This window comes from Pogona vitticeps, chromosome 6 (genome assembly GCF_051106095.1).
Source record: "Pogona vitticeps strain Pit_001003342236 chromosome 6, PviZW2.1, whole genome shotgun sequence".
NCBI lineage: Eukaryota > Metazoa > Chordata > Lepidosauria > Squamata > Agamidae > Pogona > Pogona vitticeps.
Genome location: NC_135788.1, coordinates 67685231 through 67712349, shown reverse-complemented (window position 1 = coordinate 67712349; position 27119 = coordinate 67685231). Strand labels below are relative to the sequence as shown.

General features: G+C 39.1%; 1 protein-coding gene across 2 annotated transcripts in view; it reads left to right on the top strand.

Annotated features, from left to right (window-relative positions):
* BMPER (BMP binding endothelial regulator) overlaps positions 1–25439 on the top strand; it is a 240960-nt gene extending 215521 nt beyond the window's left edge. For both annotated transcript variants that reach the window (XM_020788156.3, XM_073003798.2), the window contains 2 exons: positions 16630–16760; positions 21775–25439. In XM_020788156.3, the coding sequence (XP_020643815.3) occupies positions 16630–16760; positions 21775–21956 (313 nt within the window). In that variant the 3' untranslated portion in view covers positions 21957–25439. The remainder of the gene's footprint in view (positions 1–16629; positions 16761–21774) is intronic.
* The last annotated feature ends 1680 nt before the right edge of the window (positions 25440–27119 follow it).

Genomic DNA, 27119 nt, shown 5'->3' with positions numbered 1-27119 from the left:
GAAATTGAATAAAATGCTGCAGCGGAATCCAGATAATGTTAACTGCATGTGCCTTTAAATCAAGAGAAAAAAGTATATTTAATAGACATGCCATTTCTATTGGTTTCAATAGGCCTGGCAGGATGGCTAAGTGGTTTAGGTATCTTGCTGTGGAGCCAAAGGTTAGGAGTTTGATTTCCTACTGTGCCTCCAGGGAGAAAAGGCAGCCTGTGTGGCCTTGGGGAAGCTGCACAGTCCCAGGATAGAGGAAGAGAATAGTAAAAGACTTCTGAGTATTGTCTACCTAGAAAACCCTGGAGAGGATCACCATAAGTCAGAATTGACTTGATGGCACACAATTACGATTATTAAATACAGTGGACCCTCGACTTACAGACGGCTCGACTTACAGACTTTTCGAGTTACAGACTTCTCTGGCTGCAAAATTTAGATTCGACTTGCAGCCAGAGAATCAACCTACAGACCAGAAAAAACCCAAAATGGAACAAAAATAGAATAAAAACCGCTGGTTATGGGATTAATAGGTTTTCAATGCATTGTAGGTCAATGGAGATTCAACCTACAGACTTTTCGACTTGCAGCCACTGTTCCAATACGGATTAATTCCTTAAGTAGAGGGTCCACTGTATACATGGTTTTCTCCCATTTGTATTTCTTAATTTTATTTCTTTCCAGTTTTTTCTGTTCTGCTCTTTAGCTGAAAAGATTTACGAAATTGTCTACAAATGAGTAAATTCTTTCTTCCCTTCGCCAATATAATAATTATGTCTGTAAATGGTGCTCATTTTAATCAGTCCTTTGAAAGAAGACCTTCTAGTGCAGGGGTCTCAAACTCAATTTACCTGGGGGCCGCTGGAGGTAGAGGCTGGGTGAGGCTGGGCTGCATCAGGTTTTCCACAAGAAAAGCTTTGTTAAAAAAATTCCAATCTTCAAAAATCTCTTTATTTTTATTTTTAAATATAAAATAAGATGAAAAAATAAACACATTAAGAATTAATAATAAAATAAATAAATCTATCAGTAATAGATGATGATGATGATGATGATGATGATGATAATAATAATAATAATAAAAAATAAATAAATAAATAAATAAATAAATAAATAAATAAATAAATAAATAAATAAATAAATAAATAAATAAATAAATAAATTATAATTAATAATAATGGAGAATCAGTGCAGGGAAATCACCCCAGACTGAAGGATGCCTAATCAACAACAACAACAACAACAACAACAACAACAACAACAACAACAACAACAACAATAATTATTTAGTGAGTGACTATATGTGGTTTCTTCAGTCTTCTATATCTGCTGTATTCAGATTCAAATGTCTGTATTAACAGTTCTTTAATCATTAATCTTCTTCTAAACATGAATTGTCCTGAACATGAATGGAACATTGAAGAACATGAACTGTTCTTCTGCATATGGCTTCTCTTGCCTGCTCCTTGCTGCTAGAAACCTGGCAGCGCTTCCTCTTGCATAGCCAAGCCACATTTGGCTTGAGGGAGGAAACAGTTGAGACCCTCAGTATGGCTTGAAGATGATCATAAGTCTGGACCTGTACTTGGACTTATTGAAGTTCAAAGTGGAGAAGAGCTTTTCCCACAACTATGTGCTCCCAAAAAGGCACATGGTCTGCTTGAACATTCGGGAAAGCTCAGGGAAGCTGGAGGTCAATTCTCTCAAAAATTGCCCAAGCTTGTCTGCTTTTACACTCACCTCCCTGAACTTTGCTTTGAGTTCAGAGTTGCACTGCAGGTCAATGCGCTCCATTTGAAGCACAGGAGGGACATCTTGCACATCAAAGGAGAAGGGGTCCGCAAAAAATTGAAATGTGGCTTTGTGTGTCTTGAAGTCTGCAAATCTGTGATCGAATTCCTCCTGTAGCTTCAAAATGGCATCAAAATACAATCAACTCTCTAACCACGTAGCTAGCTTCAACTGCTGCATTATTCTCTTTGGTTGCTTTCTTGAAGAAATCTTGTTGCCTCAGTAGACATGTTTTAAGATTGGCAACCCGGTTGGCTCTCATCTCCCTGGTATTTTGCATACTCCTCAGCGTGTCTAGTTGTGTAATTATGTTTCAAATTGTATTCCTTGTGCACCACAACTTTCTCTGTGCAAATAAGACACGTCGGGGTGCCCCTGTGCTCAACAAAGAACTATTGCATTTTCCACTTTTCCTGAAATTGTCTCATCACCAACCTTTCTCTTCACTGCAGGCTTTGAAAAAGTTATGTTTGAGACTGTGTAATATATATAGAATTCCACTTAACGTCACTGTCACATTGAAGTTTCAATCAAGCGTTTAGCCGACGCACAGCGAACGTCTCAATGCATGGAGAATGTCATTTCCGCTTCTTTTTCTTGTAACCGCAGCTTTGTTTTTACACTCAGTAGCTTTGTTTTTACACTCAGTGTTTATGTCTTTCAAGAAAAGATGTGTTGATGACAGAATTGGCCCAGTCTGTTGTTATTGGCCTGGCAGCTTTTAAAAGCCAGGCAGGGCATGGATCTAGAGAGGCTGCGTAGGGCCTTCTGTGATCTAGCACATTATCGACCTCAGATGATGAAATAGGCTGAAACTGATGTAATATAACCAGACAAGCTGGTTCAGTGGACATCTCAACCCGATCTACTGCCAAAATATGGTGGTCTAGGTCCCAGCAAATGACCTCCACTTTGTTTTTAAAAAATGCTGCAAACTGGTCGCAGGTGAGACTACTTTACTGTTTGATTTACATCTACAGAAGTATGCAATTGGATTATGGCCACTGTGTAGATGGGGCTGCAACTCACTTCATGGGTCTTAGTTATTGGGTGAACAAAGTCAATACCTTTTGGTTTGTTGTCTGACAAAAACTGTTGAATGTTGACATACTGGAATGAAACAGTCAAAGAATAGACTATTTTGTATTTGAAATGCTAATAAGGCCTGTGGAACAAGAAAAGAAAAATACATATACATGTACAATGAGCACAGATTAAAACTTTATCTATATATTCAGGGTATAACATTCTGTGTTTCCAGGATGACCCACAGCATATTCTCAAGCAGACAGGAAATGTGTAAATCACACATCCTAATACACAATTGAGCTATCACCATAAATTATGTGAGAAGGAAAGGGGAACAATTGTTTGCTGTTAAAGGCCCCTTCCCTGTGTCTGAAGCCTTTTGGAGGCTTCACTAATCCAGCTCTGTGTTACAATTTTTGTAGATGCAAACAGTCTCTCCTGTGCTTTCTTTGCAGTGAGCATAACCATGCAGAAGTAAAACTAAACAGAACTCATTCACTTAGATTGTGGATGATTGGTAGGCCCAAACTTAGTTTCCAGTAGTTATGCTGAAATCACTGAGACTGCTTACATCAGCAAGGCTAACATATGTGCAAAGTACACAACTATTGGTCTGTTTTCTGAGAGACATTAAGGCATGTGCTTTGCATTCTTAACTCTGTTCCAAACACTCTTAATGAGTCCCTTCTGGTGTACACTGGGAGAATTTATTTCTAGTCTTATTTTCCAAATATGCCTGGTATGAGCTTGAAACCCAAATATAAGCTGCACGAAAACTCTACTGTCTGCGGAGACTTCTTCAGTATTTAGAGAAGAACCATAACTTCAAGCCCTTGAAGCAAAACAGTTGTGGCAGTTCATGGAACAGTACACAGCTAGGAGTTAATTCAAGACTACCTACAGATTAGGCAATGCTTGATTCATCAAAGCTTGAACTGCCAACCTAGCTATACATCCCATATCTTTCAATGACTTGGTTCCACTGCATACTGTCATGGTTGCTGACAGACCATCCATTGTCAGATGGTTGGCTTGATAATTAATAGTCCTCGATGAGTGACTGGTTTTTCATCTAGTGCTGGGTCCAGATATCCCCTTTTCCTCTTCCCCCATTGTTGGGTGAGAAACATTTGTATGTGTGTGCAGCTACTTCAGAAAGTGTATTTTGAGGGACAGAAGTTGAAAATACACCATTGGTCTGCTTGGACTCTCATAGATGTACTGTTCCATATTTAATTCAATATAACAGACCACAAACAACACTATATTGCAATGTAGGATTGTACTTTAGATCACTGGTTCTTAACCTTTGTTTCACAGATGTTTTTGGACTGCAACTCCCAGAAGTCTTCACCATCAGCTCTGCTGGCTGAGGTGTCTGGGAGTTGCAGTTCAAAAACACCTGAGTAACAAAGGTTAAGAACCACTGCTTTAGATCATCTTGAGGAAAAACTGGAGGCTGATTATGAAGGCTGCCATTTTCTGTCCATTTCATTGCTAAGAATGATGCTACTTCACAGTATAGTTTCACCCCATCAGTAGAATGGAGAAAGAAATGCAGTGGCCAGCAAGAAGCAGGAAATAGAGGAAAAGAACACCATCACTGCTGTTGCAAAAGTAGACTCTGAATTTGCCCTTGCACCAATTGGCCACTCGTCAATCATTTTGCTTATTATGCAAATGTTTGATCCATGATTTGTTTTATCAATGGGAAATAATTATATAAGATATTTTTATAACAGCAGTTAATTGACATCTGGCTTTTAGGATTGTGAAGGAGGAGTGTGTGAGAGTGAGCCATCCGTGGTGATAGAGGCTATAGAAGGAGGAGAGGATAAGGGAAATGAGGAAGAGACGGTGGCTAAAGAAGTGACAGTTACAAAGGAGGCTCAGGAAATTTAATTAGAGGAGAAGGCGGGAAAGGTAGAGATTTGTTTGGTAGAGAAGGACGCAAGAGGAAGGAAGGTGGAGCAAGAGGTGACAGTGTGGGAGGAGGACGTAAGTGAGGAAGGGGTGCTTTGGTTCATTTTGGTTCTGGAGGAGTACGAGAGAAAGAGAGAGGAGGCATGGAGGAGGGAAGGTGAATATGTGAAGACTCAAGGACTACTGAGAGATTTCCCCAATCTAAACGTGGGAAGACTGTTACCTGAGCCAAGGCAAAAGGAAGAAAAGCCAGTACAGGTTCTGACCAAAGAGTGGACCATGATCGTAGCACTGCGTGAGTTTGAACTACAAAGAGAGACTGAAATAGCCCACAACCGTTTCTATGACAAGCCGGACGAGTGCGGTTGGGTGAGGCATTCATGTTTTGTGACAATTTGCCCCCTGAGGAGTACTCCTCCCTGGAGACCAATGTACTGGGAAAGGCGTGGGGGAATTCCCCATTGAGTCCGTGGGAATATGGGAAAAGTTTTGGTTTGTCTAGTTATGGCCTGTTGCCCGAATTGAGAGTCTTTGATCCCATGAATAATGTGCTGGAGGAGAGTAGTGGTAATAAAAGTGACAGTTTAAAGGTTATTAAAACGTCTCCAGTTTTATTTCCTGCCGAAAATGAGGAGTTGCCCAAAGACAATACTGAACCCAATCACAAGGATGTAATGCTGGACAGAATTCAGAGATTATTTCCAGTTATGCATCAGAGTTAACAGCATTAAATGCAACATATTGCATTTCAGGATACTAAGGGAATAACAACAGTCTTCTTTATACAGTAAGCCTTAATGGTAGCCTGGGTTTTGTGGATGTATTTATTTATTTGGTATAAGAAGCTTATATTGATGTAAATAAAGCAGGTATAACATGAAAACATCTCCAGTGTGTTCTCATCTAAAAGAACAAAGACTAAAACCTATTAAATATTTCCATGGCAACAGCCCCATTGCAGTATCCCCCTGCAAAGAAGAAGAAGAAGGAACCAGGTGTCTATGACAATGCATGCATCTCCAGAAACTCTGTTCACATTATTTCATTCTCAAAAGGAAAAAAGGAAGAAGAATGGGAGGGATTAAAGGGACATCCTATGTTTTAGGCATCCCCATGGATACCCTGGCATGTATGCCTCTGCCCTATCACAGTTGTGATGATAGAACCAGTTCACTTGTTTGTTTGTTTGTTTCTAACATAAACACTGGAGTTTGGGGCCTCTAATCACTGAATTAAAAATGAAGTAGTGTGTCACTGGGCCAAATCAGGATGCAGGAGCTGTGCAAAGAAGTAAGTGGAATAGGTATTCCTGTTGCTATGTACCATCCCCATCTCTCTTTTCTTCTGTCCTTTGGCTCTCTTCCACCACAAGTCATAATAACAACGCCTACATAGATCTCTGCAAAGAGACACTGACTAAAAGCAAGCTAGATCACTCAGTTCCTTTATGTTTGTATATTGATTACATGACTGAAACATGGTCACTAAGTGAAAATGCTGCTGTTTAATAAACATGTGATTCTGGTGGCTAGCTCAAGTTTATGCTTTTGATATATATATAACTCCCGCCACTGGACCAAAGGCCAAAAAAGAAGAGGGGGGGGGATTACTTCTTTTGTTTTGTTTTTCTGGGCGTCTTTGCAGTGATGGAAGGTTATCTACTTATGAGTAGTGATCTCTCCTGTGTGGAATGTTTTAATAGTCGTTTAAGAGAGTTGGGCACAATACTTTAAAAAGCAAGTAGACAGAACAGTATCATAGGTCATGATGGTGCATTATACTTTGTAGCCAGTACATTAATCTGTGAAATACAAAGTACTGTAATGAAATTCAAATCTGCTTGAAAACTATATCACCTAATGCAGAAAACCTGCTCTGTCATATTTAGACATTGTGTGAAGACATTAACCAATAGTAACCTGCGCTTCCAATGATGATAGCTTTTCCTGAGAAATACAGGACAATGAAGCCAAAATAGATGCTTTGCTTATTTTTAGAAGAGGTGCTCCTATAAATGATAAAAGATGTATGTTTGTCATAGCATACTACTTCCCTCACCTTCATATGTTTGAAAGTCTGATTGCTAAGGCAATGTCTCTAAGAAAACCCCATTATGAGAGGTAAAGTTGGTGAATCACAGGGAATATAAATTCCCCTTCATGCTTAGTTTTATCCAATTCTATATTAACTGATGGCATGGAAGGCATAATTCTTGCCATGGTTTCCAAGGTTCAAGGCTGCATTCTGGCTTCAGTTAAGTTCTGATGATTATCAAATCTGAGGGTTAGATTTATATGCTGCATTAAATACATAGCTTTCGGCTAGATTTTATGCATTTCCACAATTGTTCTGTGATCCTTTATATGTGAGAAGAAGAATAATAGGGAAGAAGACAGCTGGGGGTAAAGTTTGTCAATGCATGGTGAGGCTCATCTAGATTGAATTCTCGCAGACTTAAATCAGATTTTTTTAAAAAAAGAATTAAATTTAACTGCCTACTATCCATATTCTCTAATGTATAATTTAATCCTTAGTCATTCAGCCAACTTGAGTGAAACCTCGGCTGTTAAATCCAGAAAAGGTGTCCCTTGCTATTTCCTTCTTTGAAGACACCAGGTAACACACAGTGAGAAGCACCCGCTTCAAGCAAGAGGTAGCAACAAATTGGAATACTGTTTCATTTGTTACATTATTGTATTTATAGATTTTTCTCTTCTTTGGCCAAATAACACGCCTGGATTACATAATATGTACCTTAATTGGGTAGATCAGGAAGAGTGTTGTTGGTTGTTCTACCTCTGGTATCTCTAACTGAGCATGAGCTGTTCTCTTCTGCAGATCTCTTTAATTTCTATTTTAAAAATAAACTTCTCAGTGGATCATGGATTCTTCTAAAGATATTTATTTTCTATTTCTATTTTTATTTCCTTTCTCCCAGTGACAGGAGATTGGAAATGCTTAGGAATTCTTAGGAATGGAAGTAGAGGAGCCGGGCCCTAAGCAGTTTAACATTGTCTTTCCTTTCAGTCCAAATGTTGGACTAAAAACACACACACATATATGATTTGCTTACCATGTGGCTTCTTACACGGTAAGTGGATCACAAGGGGAGAGTCTACCAGGAACTTCATCAGGATAGCATTATGAGGAAATAAGTGGGATTTTTTATTGCTTTCAAAACTATGGTTACAGATTTAAGGAGGATTGTAAGTCTAGGTCTTTGAGGTGGGTATTATGATCACATAGTTTTGAAAGTTTTATTTTGTGTGGCTTTAGAAAAAATACCAGGAGATTTCATTGTTCATTTTATGTTGATATTGTGGTGCAATAATGGTTAAGGCTATAAAATATGAATTTGGCTTGAAGTTCCTTTTCACATAATGGCTTAAAAAGACACATAAATGTTTGCTGGCACTTTGTCTATTTTTTTTTAAGCCTTTATATTTTTAACAGGGGACACGGAAAGATGTTCACAACACAGCTCTGCATAAAATGTTAAAGGTTTATGCTGACCTACATTTATTGGAAGTCGCATACAAAACAGCACATTATGTCTTGAGTGGAAGGTTTGAACTGTAACACTGCAATATTCAGAATACCTTCTACGTATTATTGTTGAATTGATAAAATGAGAGAATACAAAGCATCTTGCAGATTATCCTCACTAACTGACAGTATTTTTTAAAGTACAGCTGTTGCAGCAGGGAGTTCTTTTCACAGGTACAACTGGGCAGCCCTGCCTTCTTATTAGGATACTCATTACACACATGTGCACACCGGTTTCTCTGTTCTCCCCCCACAATGGTCAGTCAGCTCATATGCTCTTAATCTCCACTAAGATGCTTTGAGTGTCCGTCCCTTATCCCCTCTTAAGTATGCTTTGTATTTCTGCAACTGTATGACTGCACCAAGCCTACGGATATGTCATTGTTCCACTAATGGTGCCATTTTGGCTGTGTAAAGATTGGCACTCAGAAGTTTAGAATGTGTGTGTCAAATGATGTTAGCCTATATGACTGAAATTTAATAAAATTAATATGTCAACACTTTTATGTAAATAGAAATCTATACAGCATAGTCCCCTGTAGTTGCAATTTTATCTTTTAGTACTGTACATCAGTTACCTACAGTACCTCTCATCACAGTCTCCCCTTGCAATTTCCTGCTGCAGGAATTTATTGTTGTAAATCATGCAGGGGATCTACATTAGTAAAGCAGGCACCCTCTTGCAGATGTTCATCCACTAACATGTAGAAAGCAACTAGTGGGAGGGAGTAAATGTTCTGCTGCTGTCCACACATACTGTATGTGATTAGAACTGTAAGGTGGTAGTTGGGGTTTTAGTAGGCATAATGGCAGAAATCCCAGATTATTTCCTTACTGCTTTGTTGGTGTACTGTGTAAGCTATGTATGGCAGCTAGTGATTTCCTACCTCCTTTCCATTTCTTTTCAAGCAACAGAGGATCTTGCAGAAATGATAGATGGGCATCAGCTGTCTGCCAAGCTCCCTTCCTCTTTTCTTTCCAGGAGAAAAATATATCAATGTTCGGGGGGGGGGGGAGAGACCTGTTTATGGAAGCCTAGGGCAGCATTGGGATGGGGAGGAAAGAGGAAGAGCCAGAGAGTGAGGGAAAAGAAGCGTTTGCTGATAGAATGTTGTTCTTATTATTGTAATACCTTTACATGCAAAGAATGTATCCCATTTTCAAAATTTAAATGCAATACATAGTTTTAAAATAACAGCAGCAACAAGAATACAATTTACAAATAAAGACAAACAGCATTTTCATTTTAAATATTGTTTTAAAAAGCTGGCCCCTTAATGCCTGTTTAGAGGTAGATAGTAAGAAAGCCAGACACATTTCTAGTGAGGAGAAATTCCACACAGGATTGAGACCACCATTGAAAAAGCACCATCTCTTCTATTTTCCACCTTAATAGACCTATGAGCAGGGCCTTCACAGGAATTATACGGAACAAAAATTGCATGGAGCAAGACCAGAGAAGGGCACTAGGAAGGCCAGAGTCTTGCTGTTGTTCAAACAGAGAATTTGGACTGAGTTGAAGGTATTTATACCCAGATCAGGTCAGGAGACATTTGTGTGATATAGAAAGAACCCTGTCTGAACTCTCACTAGAAGCCAAAATGACTAAACTGAGGCTACCGTACTTTGTAAATCACGACAAGACAAGTCTCACTGGGAAAGACAATAATGTTATGAAACACTGAAGGCGTGAGATGAATTAACTCAATAAAGGAAGTCAGGGCCTTTGTTCTGCCAGACTTAAGTGGGGCTGATAATGACATGACTTTCAGAGGTCATTAATTCATAAAGTCTCCGTGAGACAAAAATGACTTCACAATATATAAGAAGAGAAAAACATAATACCAAATCTGAGAGCACTGAATTGTGGCTATGGCAGCATCCTGTTTGGCTACTAAATAGAGTTTGGATATTATCTCTGATAAATTAGAAGAGGCAAGCACTAAAAGCTGGATCAATTCTCTCTGGCAAATGGAATTTCCACAACCATTGTGTAGGTTGCTAGAGTTGGCAAATGAGACCTACCTGTTTCAACAGGTATGTTTTCAAATTCAAAAACACCAACCACTCAGGCCTCCCACCTTGTCCAGCTGATGCTGCTTTTAATTGGAGCGTATTGTTCAAATTATTTGAAAGAGGATTGCTGTAGATGCACCAGCCTAGTAAAATCTTACACTTTGGGGACTTCTACTTTTTTATATCTAAACAATGTACTGTATTTCTTTTATCTAGAATCCCTGTTACTTCTTATTGATGTAATGTTCTGGCTTTACTTTATCCTACATCAGGTTGTGTTGTGAGATGAAACACATTGAATATCCAGTGCTTTCCCACTTAGAGTGAGTGACTTGAAGCTCTTGTTTACTCTGAAGTGAAAAGAATTGCAGATGTTTGAGAAAAGACATCCAACATCTGTCTTTTCAATATTGCAGTACAATGTGTAAAGGGAGCAGTAACAGCAAAAGCAGGCCTCATTTTTAAAAAGTGTATTGGGGAGGCTATACAAAGGAAAGGGCTTGCTCTTTGGTTAACCCTCTTGTAGGACTTGGGCACTTTCCGTAGCTTAATGTGAAAAAGGTCTGTGGTCAAAGAAGTGCCCCCATGTGGTTTGCTTTGAAAACATGGGGGAAATGTGGGCTGCCTCATACAAAGACATGTCCCACAGATTATGGATGCCCCTGATTTTCATGGGGCATTCACTTTTCAACAGACGAAGAACACTTCTTCATAAAATGAGACTCTCTTGTATCCACATGTGGATGTGGGGCAATCAGCACAAACATCCCATGAGATCCACTCCAACTCAAAGACTCAACATATAGGAAAAGCAGCTGGAGCAAGCAGAACTCGGAAAGCCATGTTGAAAACATTACTATTTGCTCCAGCCACCCTACCTCCACATGTTATTTACAGTTGTGTTACTGTTTGTTGAATTCAAAGGAATTCAAATGGTTGTTTCTGTATAACTTTTAAAGGGGAAAAAACCCTGAATGCCCCAAGTAGCTGGCTTGTGCTCTGTCTACCCAACCTGTTGTCACTTGAACACCACAAGAGAGTAGAAGGTAGCAGTGTGAGCCAGCGTGTGAACCATGAAGTATTCTTCCATCACCATTTAATGAGGCCACACTTGAAGTATAAAAGGAACTAAATGTTATGATTAGCAACAAAAAGGGAGGAAAGTTGCCATTAATTTACAATTTAATACAAATATAGGTTTCCCTTCAGTACTGTAAGGTAAAAGTAAAGCTTCCCCTTGACATTTAGTCCAGTCGTGTCCAACTCTAGGGTGCAGTGCTCATCCCCATCTCCAAGCCATAGAGCCAGCGTTTGTCCATATACAGTTTCCGTGGTCACATAGCCAGCGCGACTAGACACGGAACGCCGTTACCTTCCCACCGTGGTGGTACCTATTTATCTACTCGCATTTACATGCTTTCAAACGGCTAGGTTGGCAGGAGTTGCGACAAGTGATGGGAGCTCACTCTGTCGCATGGATTCGATCTTACGACTGCTGGTCTTCTGACCTTGCAGCACAGAGGCTTCTGCAGTTTAGCACACAGCGCCACAAGTGTCAAACTACAAATAGGTGTCTAATAATTGCTGAGCTCTGAGGAGAAGGAGGTTTGCATAGGAAAATGGCAGGAAAGGGAGAGAGAAAACAACCTTAGTCCCTCTCTTCCTCACCCCCCAGTGCTCTACCACCTGCTTTGAAGTCTGAAAGGAAATAAAGATTGGGAATCTGACAATGCCTCCAGGTTATCTACATCCAGGTTTTATAGTGAGCAATAATAATTACATGCCATCAAGTTGATTCCAAATCATGATAATCCTTCCCAGAGTGCTCATGGCATAATGTACTCTTTCCCTACTTCTAGGGGTGCCTGGGACTGTTCAGCTTGCCCAAATCTACACAGGGTGGTTCTGCTTCCGGAAGGCACTGTGAGGAATTAAACTCCCAGTCTCTGCCTCTGCAACTTACTCAGTCAGATTGATCAAATGATATGTCCTACGTTTTGCACATTTTGCAAATACTGAAAAGGAAAAAGAAAACCCTAACAATACAGGAACAATAGTTTTAGGACGAATCCTCACCAACAATTTCCGTGTTTCAAACAGACTTCAAATATATTTTGTTTTTGTTTTTTTACTTGTAATGAACCGACTCAATGCTACTACCTTAGGCACATGGTAATACGTAGTAGCATGATTTATCTACTTCTCTTGTATTCATGTGGAGAATTCACATCAGTATTACACAAAAATGTACCAAGTATCTAGTGAGTTGAGTCATGGACTTGAGTTATATGGTAGAAATATTTTCATTAGAAGATAAGAGACTTCTGCATGTCTGAATAACTTTACATGGATGTATCACAGAATGTTTCTTGGCTCCTGTGAATACATTTTTGCTTCAAAGAGCTGTCTCAGATGCAACTGATTCACTACATGGACATCATTTCTATGTACAGAATGAAAAATGCAAGGAAATGCAATTTGAATCCTAATATGTGGCAAACTGACATAAACACTCATTTGGCTTTACATCCATGTTTTAGAAAGTCATGGCTTCTCATCTTTGTTGTTGTTGTTTAGTCATTATGTCATATCTGGCTCTTTGTGACCCCATGGACCAGAGCACACCAGGCCCTCCTGTCTTCCACTGCATCCCAGAGTTGGGTCAAATTCATGTTGGTAGCTTCGATGACACTGTCCAAACATCTTGTCCTCTGTCATCCCCTTCTCCTCTTGCCTTTGCACTTTCCTAACATCAGGGTCTTTTCCAGGAAGTCTTCTCTTCTCATGAGATGGCCAAAGTATTGGAGCCTCAGCTTCAGGATCTGTCCTTCCAGTGAGCACTCAGGTTTGATTTCCCTCAAAATGGATAGGTTTGTTCTCTTTGCAGTCAAGAGTCTTCTCCAGCACCACAATTTAAAAGCATAAATTCTTCGGCGGTCAGCCTTCTTTATGGTCCAGCTCTCACTTCCATACATTGCTACTGGAAAAACCATAGCCTCGACTATGTGGACTTTTGTTGGCAAGGTAATGTCTCTGCCTTTTAAGATGCTGTCGAGGTTTGTCATTGCTTTCCTCCCAAGAAGCAGGCATCTTTTAATTTCATGGCTACTGTCACCATCTGCAGTGATCATGGAGCCCAAGAAAGTAAAATCTGTCACTGCCTCCTTATCTTCCCCTTCTATTTGTCAGGAGGTGAGGGGACCAGTGGCCATGATCTTGGTTTTTTTGATGTTGAGCTTCAGACCGTTTTTTGCACTCTCCTCTTTCACCCTCATTAAGAGGTTCTTTAATTCCTCCTCACTTTCTGCCATCAAATACTCATCTTTACATGCACCCCCAATAGATGTAGGACTCATGTCACACTTCACCTGGCTGGCATTTTCCCCCTATATCAAATTGTTCTCATGATGCTTTCTGAAGGATACAAGGCAATTAACGCAACCCTAAGATGGAGATCCCTTATTCATGGGATTGCCATAAGTTGGAGATGACTTGATGGAATGCAAAAACAACAAAGATGTATTGGGGAAAATATCATGATCTGACATTTTGCATATTGAACACTAGAGGGAACCAATGCCTGCATGTTTTCTTCATATTACATCAGCTTCCTCCACCTATTACTACCTTTGAAACCTACATCTTTTGAAACTGCATGAAACTAATTTTGAAATGGGTTTTAAGCAGAGAAACCTGGCTTACACATACAATAATGAATTTTGAGACTAAATCTTTTTTCTGCACCATATACACAAACCTCTCATGCCCAGTATGATGAATGCTAGTTTCTGTGAATGAATTTTTTGTAATCTAATAAAGATATCATTTGTCCTCACCTTTGGATTGTGTACAAGGACTGCACAGCTTTCATCTTAATATTACTTAAAGCTTTTCTTTCCAAAATATTGTTTAAAAGTACCTCTACTTCATCTATTTGAAGTAAACTTCACCTACTTCTGCTACTTCTGCTACTTCTTCACCTACTTCACCTACTTCTGCTATTTCATGTAACCTCTTTATCTGTAGTACCACCCCTAGTTTCACCTTTAATTGACATTTAATAATACATTGGTGCCTCGCAAGACAAATGCCTCGCAGGACGAAAACTCGCAAAACAAATGGTTTTGGCAATGGGGTTGATGACTCGCAAGACAAATGTTCCTATGGTCATGCTTCACAAGACAAATATTTTCCGTTTTTTGTTCCTACCTCATGTTTGCTGATTTTTAAATGTTTTTCTATGATGTTTAAAAAGTTAAAGTTTTTTGATTGAAATTTTTAAAGTCATTTGCACAATATGTATGGCTTTAAAGAGCACTTAGTAAACCCTTTGTAAACCAAATTTGACTTTGTTCTGACTTTTTTTGCTCATAGGAACGCATTAATTAGATTTCTTATAGGAAAACGTGTTTCGCAAGATGAATTTTTCGCAAGACAACATTAACTGCGGAATGAATTAAATTCATCTTGCAAGGCTGTACTGTAGTGTAAAGAAGCAATCTGGTGCTGTTCAATAATTGCTTTATGGCCGTACTGAGCTATGCAGTTTTCAGTATGCAGACACAGTATAGTTCTTGCTCAGAGGCTTTTCTTTATAATGACATAAAGAATTTTTACAAGAGGACTGTAAAACAAACATAGTCCTAATTACTGCATGTAACCAATGAATATTTAGAATGTGAAATTGATATTTCATCTACATTTCATTCCATTTCATTCTATCTCTTAATGTCTGATGAAGTGGATATGTCCACAAAAGCTTACAGTAAAATATAATGGTTAATCATTAAGATGCCACATGCTTTTGTCTTTTTTTGGATTTTTGTGTGTGTGTGTTTTCATGGATTTTGCCTGATATTGGTGGGTTATGTTACTGATGAATCATTTCAACAACTACTTCACTAGAGGTTTGTCTATCTTCTATCATTTTGTATATCAAAGTGAACAATGGTCAAAAAAAATTTATCAGCACAATGCAAACAGTGGATCTATTGATAATGAATTGGTGCAAGTTATAAAGGCAAACATTATTTGTTGTGTGCTAAGTCACATGATTCAGATGGCAACAGATAATGTCTGTGCTGATGTCTTAAACTTGTGACAGTTCACCTCCAAAGGTTACACCATTTGCGATGCTTGCGGGTGTAAGTGATAACTAATACATCAGTTTTGTAGTTTAATTGTTTTTTAAAGTATAATTGATTGTGTTTTTAATTCCAGTTTTTTTTAAATATCGTGAGCCATCTTGAGTTCCTTATTGAGAGAAAGGCAGCTTACAAATAAGACAAATAACTAAATGAAATAATAATAGGATTTTGGCCAGTGTGTTATTTGGATGAAGAATTATTTGTATAAAATCATGTTTGGTGAATTACATAAATTTACTCTTTATTGTTGTCAAAAAATAAATACCTTGCAGACTTTGTATAAGATTATTGTTGCCCTCACTAATTGCTCAGGAAGGAGAGGACACTTATGCTAATATTTTACAGCCAAATAAGATGCCATTAAAAATTGGGTAACTCATGGCCCTCCAGATGTTGATGGACCCAAGTCCTATCATCCTTCCCCAGTCACTGTGGTGGATAGAGCTAAAAGTACAGTCCAACATTTGGGGCACAAACTTTATTTTTTTGGCCCTGTGGGCTGTATCTGATGTTGAAGAGGCAAAAGTTCCGCAGCTAGAAAGGGAAAGTGTATGGATATGTTCCATATTTCCCAAGTATGGAGGTGGGCAAGGCTAACTTCTTAAGCAGTCCTTTTGGGTAGCCGTAAACCTGCTGTGTGACATAATTCAGGCAGTAGTGTAGCAGAAATGTAAATGCAATAGCTTGGATCCCAAGTTGTTGTGCAGATTATTTGAGATTGGTTTCCACCCATCCATGTATATCCCCTCCACCAATATACAGTGGGGTCTTGACTTGAGAACTTAATCCGTATTGGAAGGCGGTTCTCAAGTAAAAAAGTCTGTAAGTCAAGTCTCCATTGACCTACAGTGCATTGAAAACCGATTAATCCTGTAACAGGCCGTTTTTGTTCCATTTTGGTTTTTTTCTGGTCTGTAAGTCAAATCTCAGTCTGCAAGTCAAACCTAAATTTTGTGGCCAGAGAAGTCTGTAACTCAAAAAGTCTGTAAGTCAAGCCGTCTGTAAGTCAAGGGTACACTGTATGCCAAAGGTCCCTCACAAAGGATTTACACAGAGCACAAAGATCTGAAGAAGGAAGGGGAATTGAGGATCCAAGCCAAGACGACCAGTTTTCACCATCTGCAAAAGCAAGATTCTAATTCCCTCAGTTCACTGCTCTCCATGTCTACTATTGTGTTTTCTGCAGGTCCTGCATAACAGACATGTGTGAGTGCCCTGGTCATAAAAACTGCTACTGTGAGTCCTTCTTAGCCTATGCCAGAGCTTGTGAGAGGGAAGGCCTGAAAGTCCACTGGAAACCTCAACAAAACTGTGCTGGTAAGTACATTATACTGAACTTCTTCATAGCAATGGTAGATGGTTGAGTTACAGAGACTACATGAAATCTGGAACACTTTTGCTCCCTCCTTTTCCATTTCAAATCACAATTTTTCCACTGTTCCTTCATAGTACATGGCAACACAGTTTCGTGGTTTAAAACGCTGGCTTTGAAGGGCGAAGTGGTGGGCAGGGAATGGGTTAAGGACCCCTCCCACAGCTGCTTTTCTTTAGCCGAAAATAGCCCTTTGGCATATGTACGTCATGCAGTCCTATCCTGAATGCATGATCCAGCAGTTAGCTTTATTGCAGTATTGTAGTGCCAGCAAGAGAAAGAAAGAGAACAAGGATCAATAAATAGTTACCAGGTGCTGAAATCCAGTGGCCAGCCGGTTTGCATTCTGCTCTTTGGAGAGAGCACAGGAAGCATGTCTGACAAGTAAAATTCCAGCAACTTTGTACTAACAAGCCAATTGTAAAACTCTGCTGTCAGATACCTATTTCACTTGTCTAACTCCGCATGGTGCAGTGGTTAGTGGAAGAATCACAGTGCTCTAGTGCAGAAATAGGCCAGCTGATTACTAACATTTCCTGCCCTGTTTTGAGCTTATGTGAAAGCACAGCTGTAACATCTGCCTTCAGAGGAAGGAGGGAAAGCAGGCATGGGGTGGGGGGGAGAGAACCAGTGGAAGCAATACACAGCTGATCCCCATCTATTTTGCTCATTGATTGAAGGAGCCCTGCCATCTCCTAATTATTTAAGCCCAAGAGCTTGCAAATAAGCAGGGAGGAGAGGAACAGTCTGGTTCTACTCTGAAAAAATTTGGTGGTGGTTGGAATGGACTCATCTCTGCCTGGATTTTTCTGTGCAAACTGTGTGCAAAGAGACCCAGAAAAAAGTCTCCCTAGGTCTCTGTTGTAGTGAGGATGGTGGTGATGATAGCCAAAGCTTGATACAAATAATTAGTTGATGCAACTAATTTCTTTTTAATAGATACATACTGTGTTATGTTACAATTGCACCTGAAGGAACTATAACCTCATATTTTGCAAACTAGTTAAATTAGCCTGTTTTTCCTTCTAAAAACTAGAGACTGGCAAATTAAGGTGTTTAACAGCTAGTGGCCAATTGCAAAATTGAAAAAAGCAGATTAAATACAAAATACAGAAAGAAGGGGAAACATGTTCTGTGACGAGCATATATCTTTCATCACCTGAGAAAGTACTAGTAACTAAATATGAGCTGAGTATCTTCTCAAGTTTTGTCATCCTCACATTTTAGTTAATTTTCATAATTATCGAGATATGGCCTCAATGGTAGCAGAAGAATATTGCATGGTCTATCTATCTATCTATCGATCTATCTATCTATCGATCTATCGATCGATCGATCGATCTATCTATCTATCGATCGATCGATCGATCGATCGATCGATCTATCTATCTATCTATCTATCTATCTATCTATCTATCTATCTATCTATCTATCTATCTATCTATCTATCTATCTATCTATCTATCTATCTATCTATCTATCTATCTATCGATCGATCGATCGATCGATCGATCGATCTGTCTATCTATCTATCTATCTATCTATCTATCTATCTATCTATCTATCTATCTATCTATCTATCTATCTATCTATCTATCTATCTATCTATCTATCTATTTGATTTGTATCCCGCTCATCTGAGCGGCTGGTTGAAGTGTTGGTTTATATTGTGCCTTGTGCTGCTGAATTCACATAGTTTTTAAAGTTTAAGATACCAAACATGATTGTTTTCATTATTGATAGATTAATTACAAAATGCCACTTTCCAACTGGGGTTGTGCCCTAGGCACTTACAGAAAAGACTTGATGGTTATTAGAGGAGATGAGAACGAGGATATTATTTGCTGCTGCCTACATTATAACCACGAAGCACACATTGTGACACAATGTTTGATAGCATTCTCTTATATGGGTGGTACATTAGCTGATAAGGGTCAATCATTGAGCTAATAATAGTTGGTTAGTTGCCCTAAAAGTTATGATCTTTCTTTATAATGAAGAGGAACAATACAAGGAAAGTAGTCCAATCATGAGCTCAGTGTCAGATATCATTAATGTGATTTATATTTCTTTCTAACTCTGGTTCCATTTTTCTCAGTTATTGACCTTTGCCTTTATTAGCAAAGCACTGGAAGGTGGATTGAATAAACTAAAGGAACAACAACATGGCCACTTTTATCTCAGGCCAGGTAGCAGCCTAAGATAAAAGTCCCATGGAACTGCACCAACATGCACAAGTGTGCTCAGAGGGAAAAGTGCTCAGGGGTCCTACGCTGTTAATTTATTACTTAGGAGGGTGGGATTCAAATTTAGAACTTTGTGCTTAAAACTGAGCTAACACTAGGGCTTTCAACATGGATACATACTGTGTAAATAAATATTAGTGGAATTTTTAAAAAGCCAAATGACTGCCAGTCAGTGGAATGGAAAACATCTATTAGTGAGAGATTACAAACCTCCTGGAGAAATGTGTTTAAAGCTTACTTTTGTACATAATTTCTTTGTTGCTATAAAACATTTTTAAACCTAGTATATTGCAGCATTACCATTTAGAAACATAAACTCTAGATAAGAAAAAGAGGGAAGGGTCTATTTGGGATGAGCCGTACTTGAAACGTGAAATGGCAAAAGATAAAAGCAGAAGAATACAAAGCTCAATGCTTCTTGTTTCCTAATTTTCTCCATCTCATTGTTAAACTTTTATTATAAACAAAGGGAGGGAAGTTAGGGAATTGGGCCGGGGAGAGAAAGAGTGAGGCGAGAAGGAAATTAAAATGCATGTAGGTGGGTTTCTGCTGCAAACTTTATTGACTAACTCTTTCTAGTGAATGGCTATGGGAACATGCTGCAGACCAGCTATCCAAAAGGAAACTGAGGGGTAGCATGCCTTTTGCCAAGGGAGTGCTGTTGAAAATGGCTTCCTCGTGATGAGTAATGAGTAATTCCTACTTTAACATTTAGGAATACTTATCAGTTGAGTCACCACTTCACTGCCACTGATGAGGATTGTGGGGTAAGAATGTAAAGCCTGGCAATCTGGTAGACCCCCAAACTATACTATAGTTAAAAAGATTAATAACAAAGCAAAATGTTCGGGTCTGTAATTTGAGGACAAGCATTCTCCAATTAGTAAGATGGAACTACTTAAGGTAGAATGTCTATATGTGTATAGTACAAACACAGGATTCAAGGCCAGAGTTGAATGGTAGCTTTGATAACACTGTCCAACCATCTCGTCCTCTGTCGTCGCCTTCTCCTCTTGCCTTCACTTTTTCCCAACATCAGGGTCTTTTCCAGGAAGTCTTCTCCTCTCATGAGATGGCCAAAGTATTGGAACCTCAGGTTCAGGATCTGTCCTTCCAGTGAGCACTCAGGGTTGATTTCCTTAAGAATGCATAGGTTTGTTCTCCTTGCAGTCCAGGGGACTCTCAAGAGCCTCCTCCAGAACCACAATTCAAAAGCATCCATTCTTTGGCGGTCAGCCTTCTTTATGGTCCAGCTCTCACTTCCACACATTGCTACTGGAAAAAAACATAGCTGGTGATGTCCCTGCTTTTTAAGATGCTGTCTAAGTTTCCCATTGCTTTCCTCCCAAGAAGAAGGCATCTTTTAATTTCGTGGCTACTGTCACCATTTGCAGTGATCATGGAGCCCAAGAAAGTAAAATCTGTCACTGCCTCCATATCTCATATCATTGCTTTTATAAAGAACCAGTTGACCGCTTTTATTGAGTATAACGTTGTAAGAAGTTTTGACTAAAAATGCAAGCCTGATTAGAAAGGTGGTTGGAGTTACTGGGATTATAGTGACTGATTCCTATTGGACCCAATCAGTTCAACAGGACTTTCCGCCACTGGAGAACAAGAAAATACTGGCTTCAATATCTAGTGTATAATATCTGAAAAATAATGTTATTTGTAGTTAAAGAACAAAGCATCAACCATTGTTCAAGATAAATCTGGCATGATCTGCATGGCCCCATTGCTAAGGATTTTCCACAAGCCCCAAGAAATGCCATAGACTCTTGGAATTTCTAACTAAGACTTCTTTAGAGTCTGGATGCATTTGCAGAGCCAGCATTGGGCCTATTTAGTATACATGTTGTCTTGAAAGAGACAACATGCCTGATTTCCCTTTGGGAAGCGGAGTATGGAATGACAAACTATTTTTTAATTAATGCCCTAATAATGTTAATTTAACAAAGTTAAATGTATTCAGTTTTAAATATTAATAGCTATGAACTAATGTCTAAGTTTTTCATTTTTGAGCCGTATAGTCCATGCTCAGCAGGAGAACAGAGCTGCATTGGATGTACTTCTAGCTCTGATATGGGTCAAGTATGGGAGAGTCAACTCCAGTTCTTCATATGCAATTTCAAATGCACAAATTCTATGAGTAAAGACATCAATCTTTATTACAAGTTCAGTCCACAGGATCCAAGCCAGTGATCTCAGAGAGCATCTTTGATCTATATTCATTCTCTGTATTCTGTTTGTAATTAATCAATGCCTCATGTAGGAAAGTAATAAAAAGCAACTTGAAAATGTGCCAGAGCAAGAAGATGGATGAATATAATTTGTCACCTGCTGTAACATTTTCAGTGTTACACTGATTTTGTTCCAAAATCCTGGTAGGTGAAAACTGCTGACCTAAAATTTAGATCTAATTCTGTCTGCTGTAGTTGAGCCAAAATAATTTGGCTGCAGTACAGCAGAAGCGTCTCTGTTAGTGTAACTTTATATTTTCCTTTAATACTTCAGTATCCCACTGATAAGACATAACAGCACTGAGGTGCCATACATTTGCAAGCTACAGGATGGGGTACAATTAGTCATGCTTGCAACACACCTGTTGAAATTAAAAGGATTTAATGTGGTTACGAAACAACCAGCTGGATATGTAAAATCTATGTGTACGTTTCACAGAGTAACACTCAGTTTTCTTTGAACTATCTTCCAGCAACCCAATGCAAGCATGGTGCGGTTTATGATACCTGTGGTCCCGGATGTGTAAAAACCTGCGACAACTGGAATGAGATTGGGCCCTGTAATAAGCCATGTATTGCAGGATGCCACTGTCCTGCAAACTTGGTTCACCACAAGGGAAGATGCATCAAACCTATTCAGTGTCCACAGCGGTGACATTTGACATCATTCTGAAGGACTTTGAAACTGGTATCTCTGGTACCTTTGCAAAACTCACAACCAATGGACTGCACTCTTGGCAGACTTTGCAATGCGTTCTCATAAAGGGTGGATACGTGTGTGCCTATATATTTATATGTGTACATGGAAATATATATTACTACAAGCATGTATGCAGGTCTGGGTTCATACATGATACATGTGTGCATTTATAGGAATCATGTCACAGTCAACGTTCCCTCTAATTTTCAGTCCCGCTGGGTGGGGCTCTGCCCCTTGTGCATGCAAGTGACTCTGCCCCTCATGGAGTTCTGTTGCAACCAGAACCAAAGGGGCTGAAAATGATTGCTGTGGGTGCACAGGGGAAGAGGAGCCCTGCCCGGAGGGGGACAGAGTTGCCCATGCCTGCGCACACTTTAGAGGGAACCTGGGTGTCAGTGTATGCCAGGAAAAAAAAGAGATGTAAGGAGTTCAGTTGCTGAATTCATGACATTGCAGGATGAAGGAAATAGTAGAAGGATTTGTTATCTGACAACACAGCACTGTATGATTGCCTGACATGATGAAACTTTAGACCAAATCCTGAACCCAACATACTCCTGAAGATCATCCTTCATTTCTATGACTTCAGCTCAATAGATGAAATGTATACAAGCCCCTCTCCCGTTACCCATTACACCACTTTCTCATCCAGGTAAGTGAAGAAGGGAACTCTCTCTCTCTCTCTCTCTCTCTCTCTCTCTCTCAATCTTCTCTCTTTCATTTTGTTCTCCTCTCCCTTCCTCTCTCTAATTTTTCCCAAATGCACATGAACATGTATGTACACACACGTATGATACTAGGCATCATTTATATAAACCATAGAAGGATGAATTATTATATGTATATATTTTTTGCTATAAAGTTTATGTATTAGTATTTCTATGATCTAAACATGCAAGCCATTTGAGTCCTTTATGTAAATACATCAAGTGTTTGATGGCATGAAAACCTCACAAGATGACTTTCTGAATCTATAACCTTTTAGTTTCCATGGAAATGTCCATAGAACTACAGATCTTGTGTGTCCTGATAAGGTTACATTTAGGTTCAGATTTCTGAATGCATGGGGAAAATGTTGTGTCTGTGTTTAATATTTGTCCAGGGATATATCCTTCTCAGAACAGCTTCAGGTGATTGTGAAGAGCACCTTAGTAGCACAAAGGAAGTTGAGCATCATATTTTATGAATTGCCTACTTCTTCAAAAGCAACAGCATGGATGCTACTACAGTGGTACCTTGATTTACGAACGTCTCCACTTGCGAACGATTTGAGTTATGAACGGCTCCGTTCGCAAAAAGTTACTTCAACTTGTGAATGGAGCCTTGACTTACGAACAACCCCTCCCCCCCAAAAAACCCTTTCTTGCCCTTTTTTTGACCTAAGTTCATCTTAGGTCAAAAGAAGAAAATTTTAAAAAATTCTCCCCCTATTGGTAGAGTACGGATTAACCAGCTTTGCATTAGTTCCTATGGGAATTAATGCCTCTACCCACGAACAGCACATACGGATGAAAAACACTAGGTATGGATTAAATGGTTTTAAATGCATTCCTATGGAAAAGTTTGCCTCAGCTTACAAACTTTTTGATGTATGGACGCTGTTCCAATACGGATTAAATTCATAAGTCGAGGTACCACTGTATTGTGCACAGCAAGAGAAAGGTTCAAATGAACCCACCCATGTGAGCAGGGACCAAGGTTATGGTTGCCAACAACAGAACTGGCACCCTCCTGGGAAAGGAGCTGTAATCACTTTGGAAAGATATATGCAGCAGCCCTCACTCACATGGCTGGATTATATAAATGTTTTCGCAACCATTAGGAATCTACCTAAAGACAAAGGAAGTGGTCCAATAGGCAGGGTAGTTTTTAAAGATTATAATTGTACATCCACTTTATTGGCAGTAAGCGCAGTTGAACTCAATGGGACGGACTTGTCCAAAGAAATGTATAAGATTGTACTGAAAAAGTGTGTATTTCTAAAACTAAATTCAGATTAAAGAAACATGCAGGCCACAGTTTTACACACATTACAAGATTCCAAAGCCTACTGAAGGCAAAGGTCTTTAGGGGGTTGAACTGTACAACTTGTTTCAAATCATGGTCTGGCACGGTATGCATGGATAAGCTCACGCTTCAGAATTGTATGTCTCCCCCCCCCACCATCTCCTTGCGTACTTCAATGTCTAGATTTACTTCCACATTTTAGCAAATCACAGTTTCCAATTTAATCTAAACTGGAGAAGCTGTGGTTTGGTCAGGCAGGATCTTGGCCATATTTTGTTGTTAAGTTTTAACTAGTTAGATGTTGGGTTGTTGCCTTCATGTTGGGATGAAACCAAAGATTCACTGACTCCATTTGTAAAATGGCTTCCCTATGTGTGGGCAACCAAGGCTGTCTTCACAGAAACTCTCAGAAGTACTGAAGATATTTTATATGTCCCTAACGAATATCAAAAAGAAGAAAGAATTAGGAAAAGGCTGTGTGGTTCTGGATTACACAAATGGAAAAGTAAAGTGATAACTTTATTGAACCAGTTTTTAAAAATGACACAAATTGCAAACTTTTGTGGGTAAAATCCCACTTCCTCAGGCTGTGCATCACCCCTTCATGGACAGTGCAAAAAAAAAAAAAAAAAAAAAAAAAAAAAAAAAAAAGGTCAGAGTCCGCAAAATTTATGGCAGATATCTATTCTGAGTCTGATTGTGTGAGGTGAATTTAGACTTAGGTTGTAAAATCAGCCAGGAGGTGTGACTCCAAGCATCCTCCCTTGTAGCATGGTTGGAATTATCCATCCCAAACTCCAAACAAAGGGTTTCTATTTATTCTGTGACTGCCCACACACACCAGCCCATTGCTCTATGTAAAAAGAAGAAAGTTTATTTAGAGCAGCAAATACTCAAAACCCGTTTCCTTATTGCCAAGTGGGTCAAAGGGAGAAGGACCCTGAAAATCTCACCATTCAAACTCAAATGATATCTTGAATGGGCACTGCTTCTAGCAAACCTTTGCAATGCAGTACCATTTTGCTGTCCAATATGCTGGCAGAAGGAGAGAGAAAAAGCAATTCTGCTTGAGCCATTGCCTTTTCAACCTTTTGATGTTCCTTCTTGGACTGCTCCTCAGACAAGGCCTGAGAGATATGGCCAGCAAAGTGTATGTACAAATATAGAAAAAGATTTCAGACTGTTCCCATGATCCCCTTCAACTGTTTGCCACAAATGTGTTTGCACCATTTTCTGCTAGCTGAAATGAGATGATGTGCTTGAATACTCACTTCCATTTTTTTTTATGTATATGGGTTTTAAGGGCAACAATGAACTGTACAGGTTGAATAACACAAGGAAAAAAAAGTCTTGTTTATTTAATTATTTAAGTGCATCTACCTGTATGTTATGTTTAATATGCACTGAAAATAAATATTAAAGAATTAAGAATAGTAGTCTCATCGCTAGTTATTTTTATTAAACAAAAAATCCAAAATAAAGTGTAGCATTTGAGTTTGCAAAAAATCTAATATCATAATTTTTGAGAATATTTTTGCTTTCAAGAAGCCATTTTCTAAAATTTGACCTTTAATTTTGAAACTGAGCAAAGGCTACCGAAAGTAGGATAAAAATTGTTTCATGACTTAGAACTCATTCATGGGCTACCAGTAGTCCACCTCACTGCAGAAAAGTTGGATGAAATAATTCTGGATAATGAGGAACAGCAGGTATGCAGTTAAAGGTCCCTTCTAGCTTGGAATCCCTGTGTCCTTCCTTTTCAGATGTCACATTATACTAGCCAATCAATTACATGACTATTGACTTCAAGCAGAGCCACACAAAGTCTTTTGACATTTTACAAGATTGGAATAATTACAAAAAGCAGAAGCAGCTTTAAGTCTATTTTAAGCCTTTCTAACTACTCACCGTATAAATTTTTCATGTGCATCATCCATTGAAAAATCCTGCAGAGTCTTTGTGGAGATCTTCTCCTGGAGCTGGCCTGGGGCTATTTATAAACATCTTATGAATTTCCCTGTTCCCTCCCTTCCTATCAGTTAAGTTGCAAGTAAGCAGCTTCCCATAAGTGGGGGCAGAGGATCACCACCATTCCTGTGCTGCTGCCACCAAAATTTTTGCAACTTTGGTAAAGGGCAGTGCTAGAACATCCTATGGTCCCTGCACATTGTCTTCTAGACCAGTGGTCCCCAACCTTGGGCCTCCAGATGTTCTTGGACTTCAACTCCCAGAAATCCTAGCCAGCAGAGGTCATGGTGAAGACTTCTGGGAGTTGTAGTCCAAGAATATCTGGAGGCCCAAGATTGGGGACCACTGTTCTAGACTGTCTTTTCAGAGGAGGAGGAGGAAGAAAAGGAGTTTTCCTTTTACTGCACTGCCAAAATTCATGGCTGCTTTTCATGGTTAGTGGAAACAGTGGAAAATGCAGTCAGTAAAAACAGCCTAAAACATGCAGCCCATGTTTATTTGCTGCCTCTATTTGATTTAATATCTGGTTTCTTTTGTGAGTTGTAATATTTTAAGACAACTGTGATGTTCTTTGTTCTTCTGGATCATTATTCTAGAATTTCTATTTCAGAGCTTCAAATGTCTAATAATTCTTACCACAAATTAAAATCTATTCTCTTTTGGCAAAAGAAACTGCAAATTGACTTTTGAGGCAGCTGCCTCAAAAGATTGTTAAGGAGGCTTTATGGTGAACCATAGAAATGTGGAATTGCTGAGACGAAATGACTCTTATGCCTTTCCTGGATTACAGGATGGATTCAAGTTGATTTTTCTGGGTATATGCTCCTTTTAAAAAATAAACATCCATTGACCTCGCACACCATGATGGTGCAAGAGTTTTGTGTCTGGTTCTACCCACTGTGACTTCACTAAATGCTTTGTACCTAGTAATGAAAGATCTATATGGTGGATGCCTCTGTGGGAATACTGAATTTACTAAGGAACTCGCCTGCTCTCTTTCCTAGAGAACTTTTTGGGAAGGACTAGAAATTCATAGAGAGTTTGGCCCATGTGAATTTGAATGCAAAACTGAACTGATCCACAGCTGGATTACTGTGTGGCCTGGAACGTCATTTTCCTTCTGAGGAAGTGGACTTGTCCATG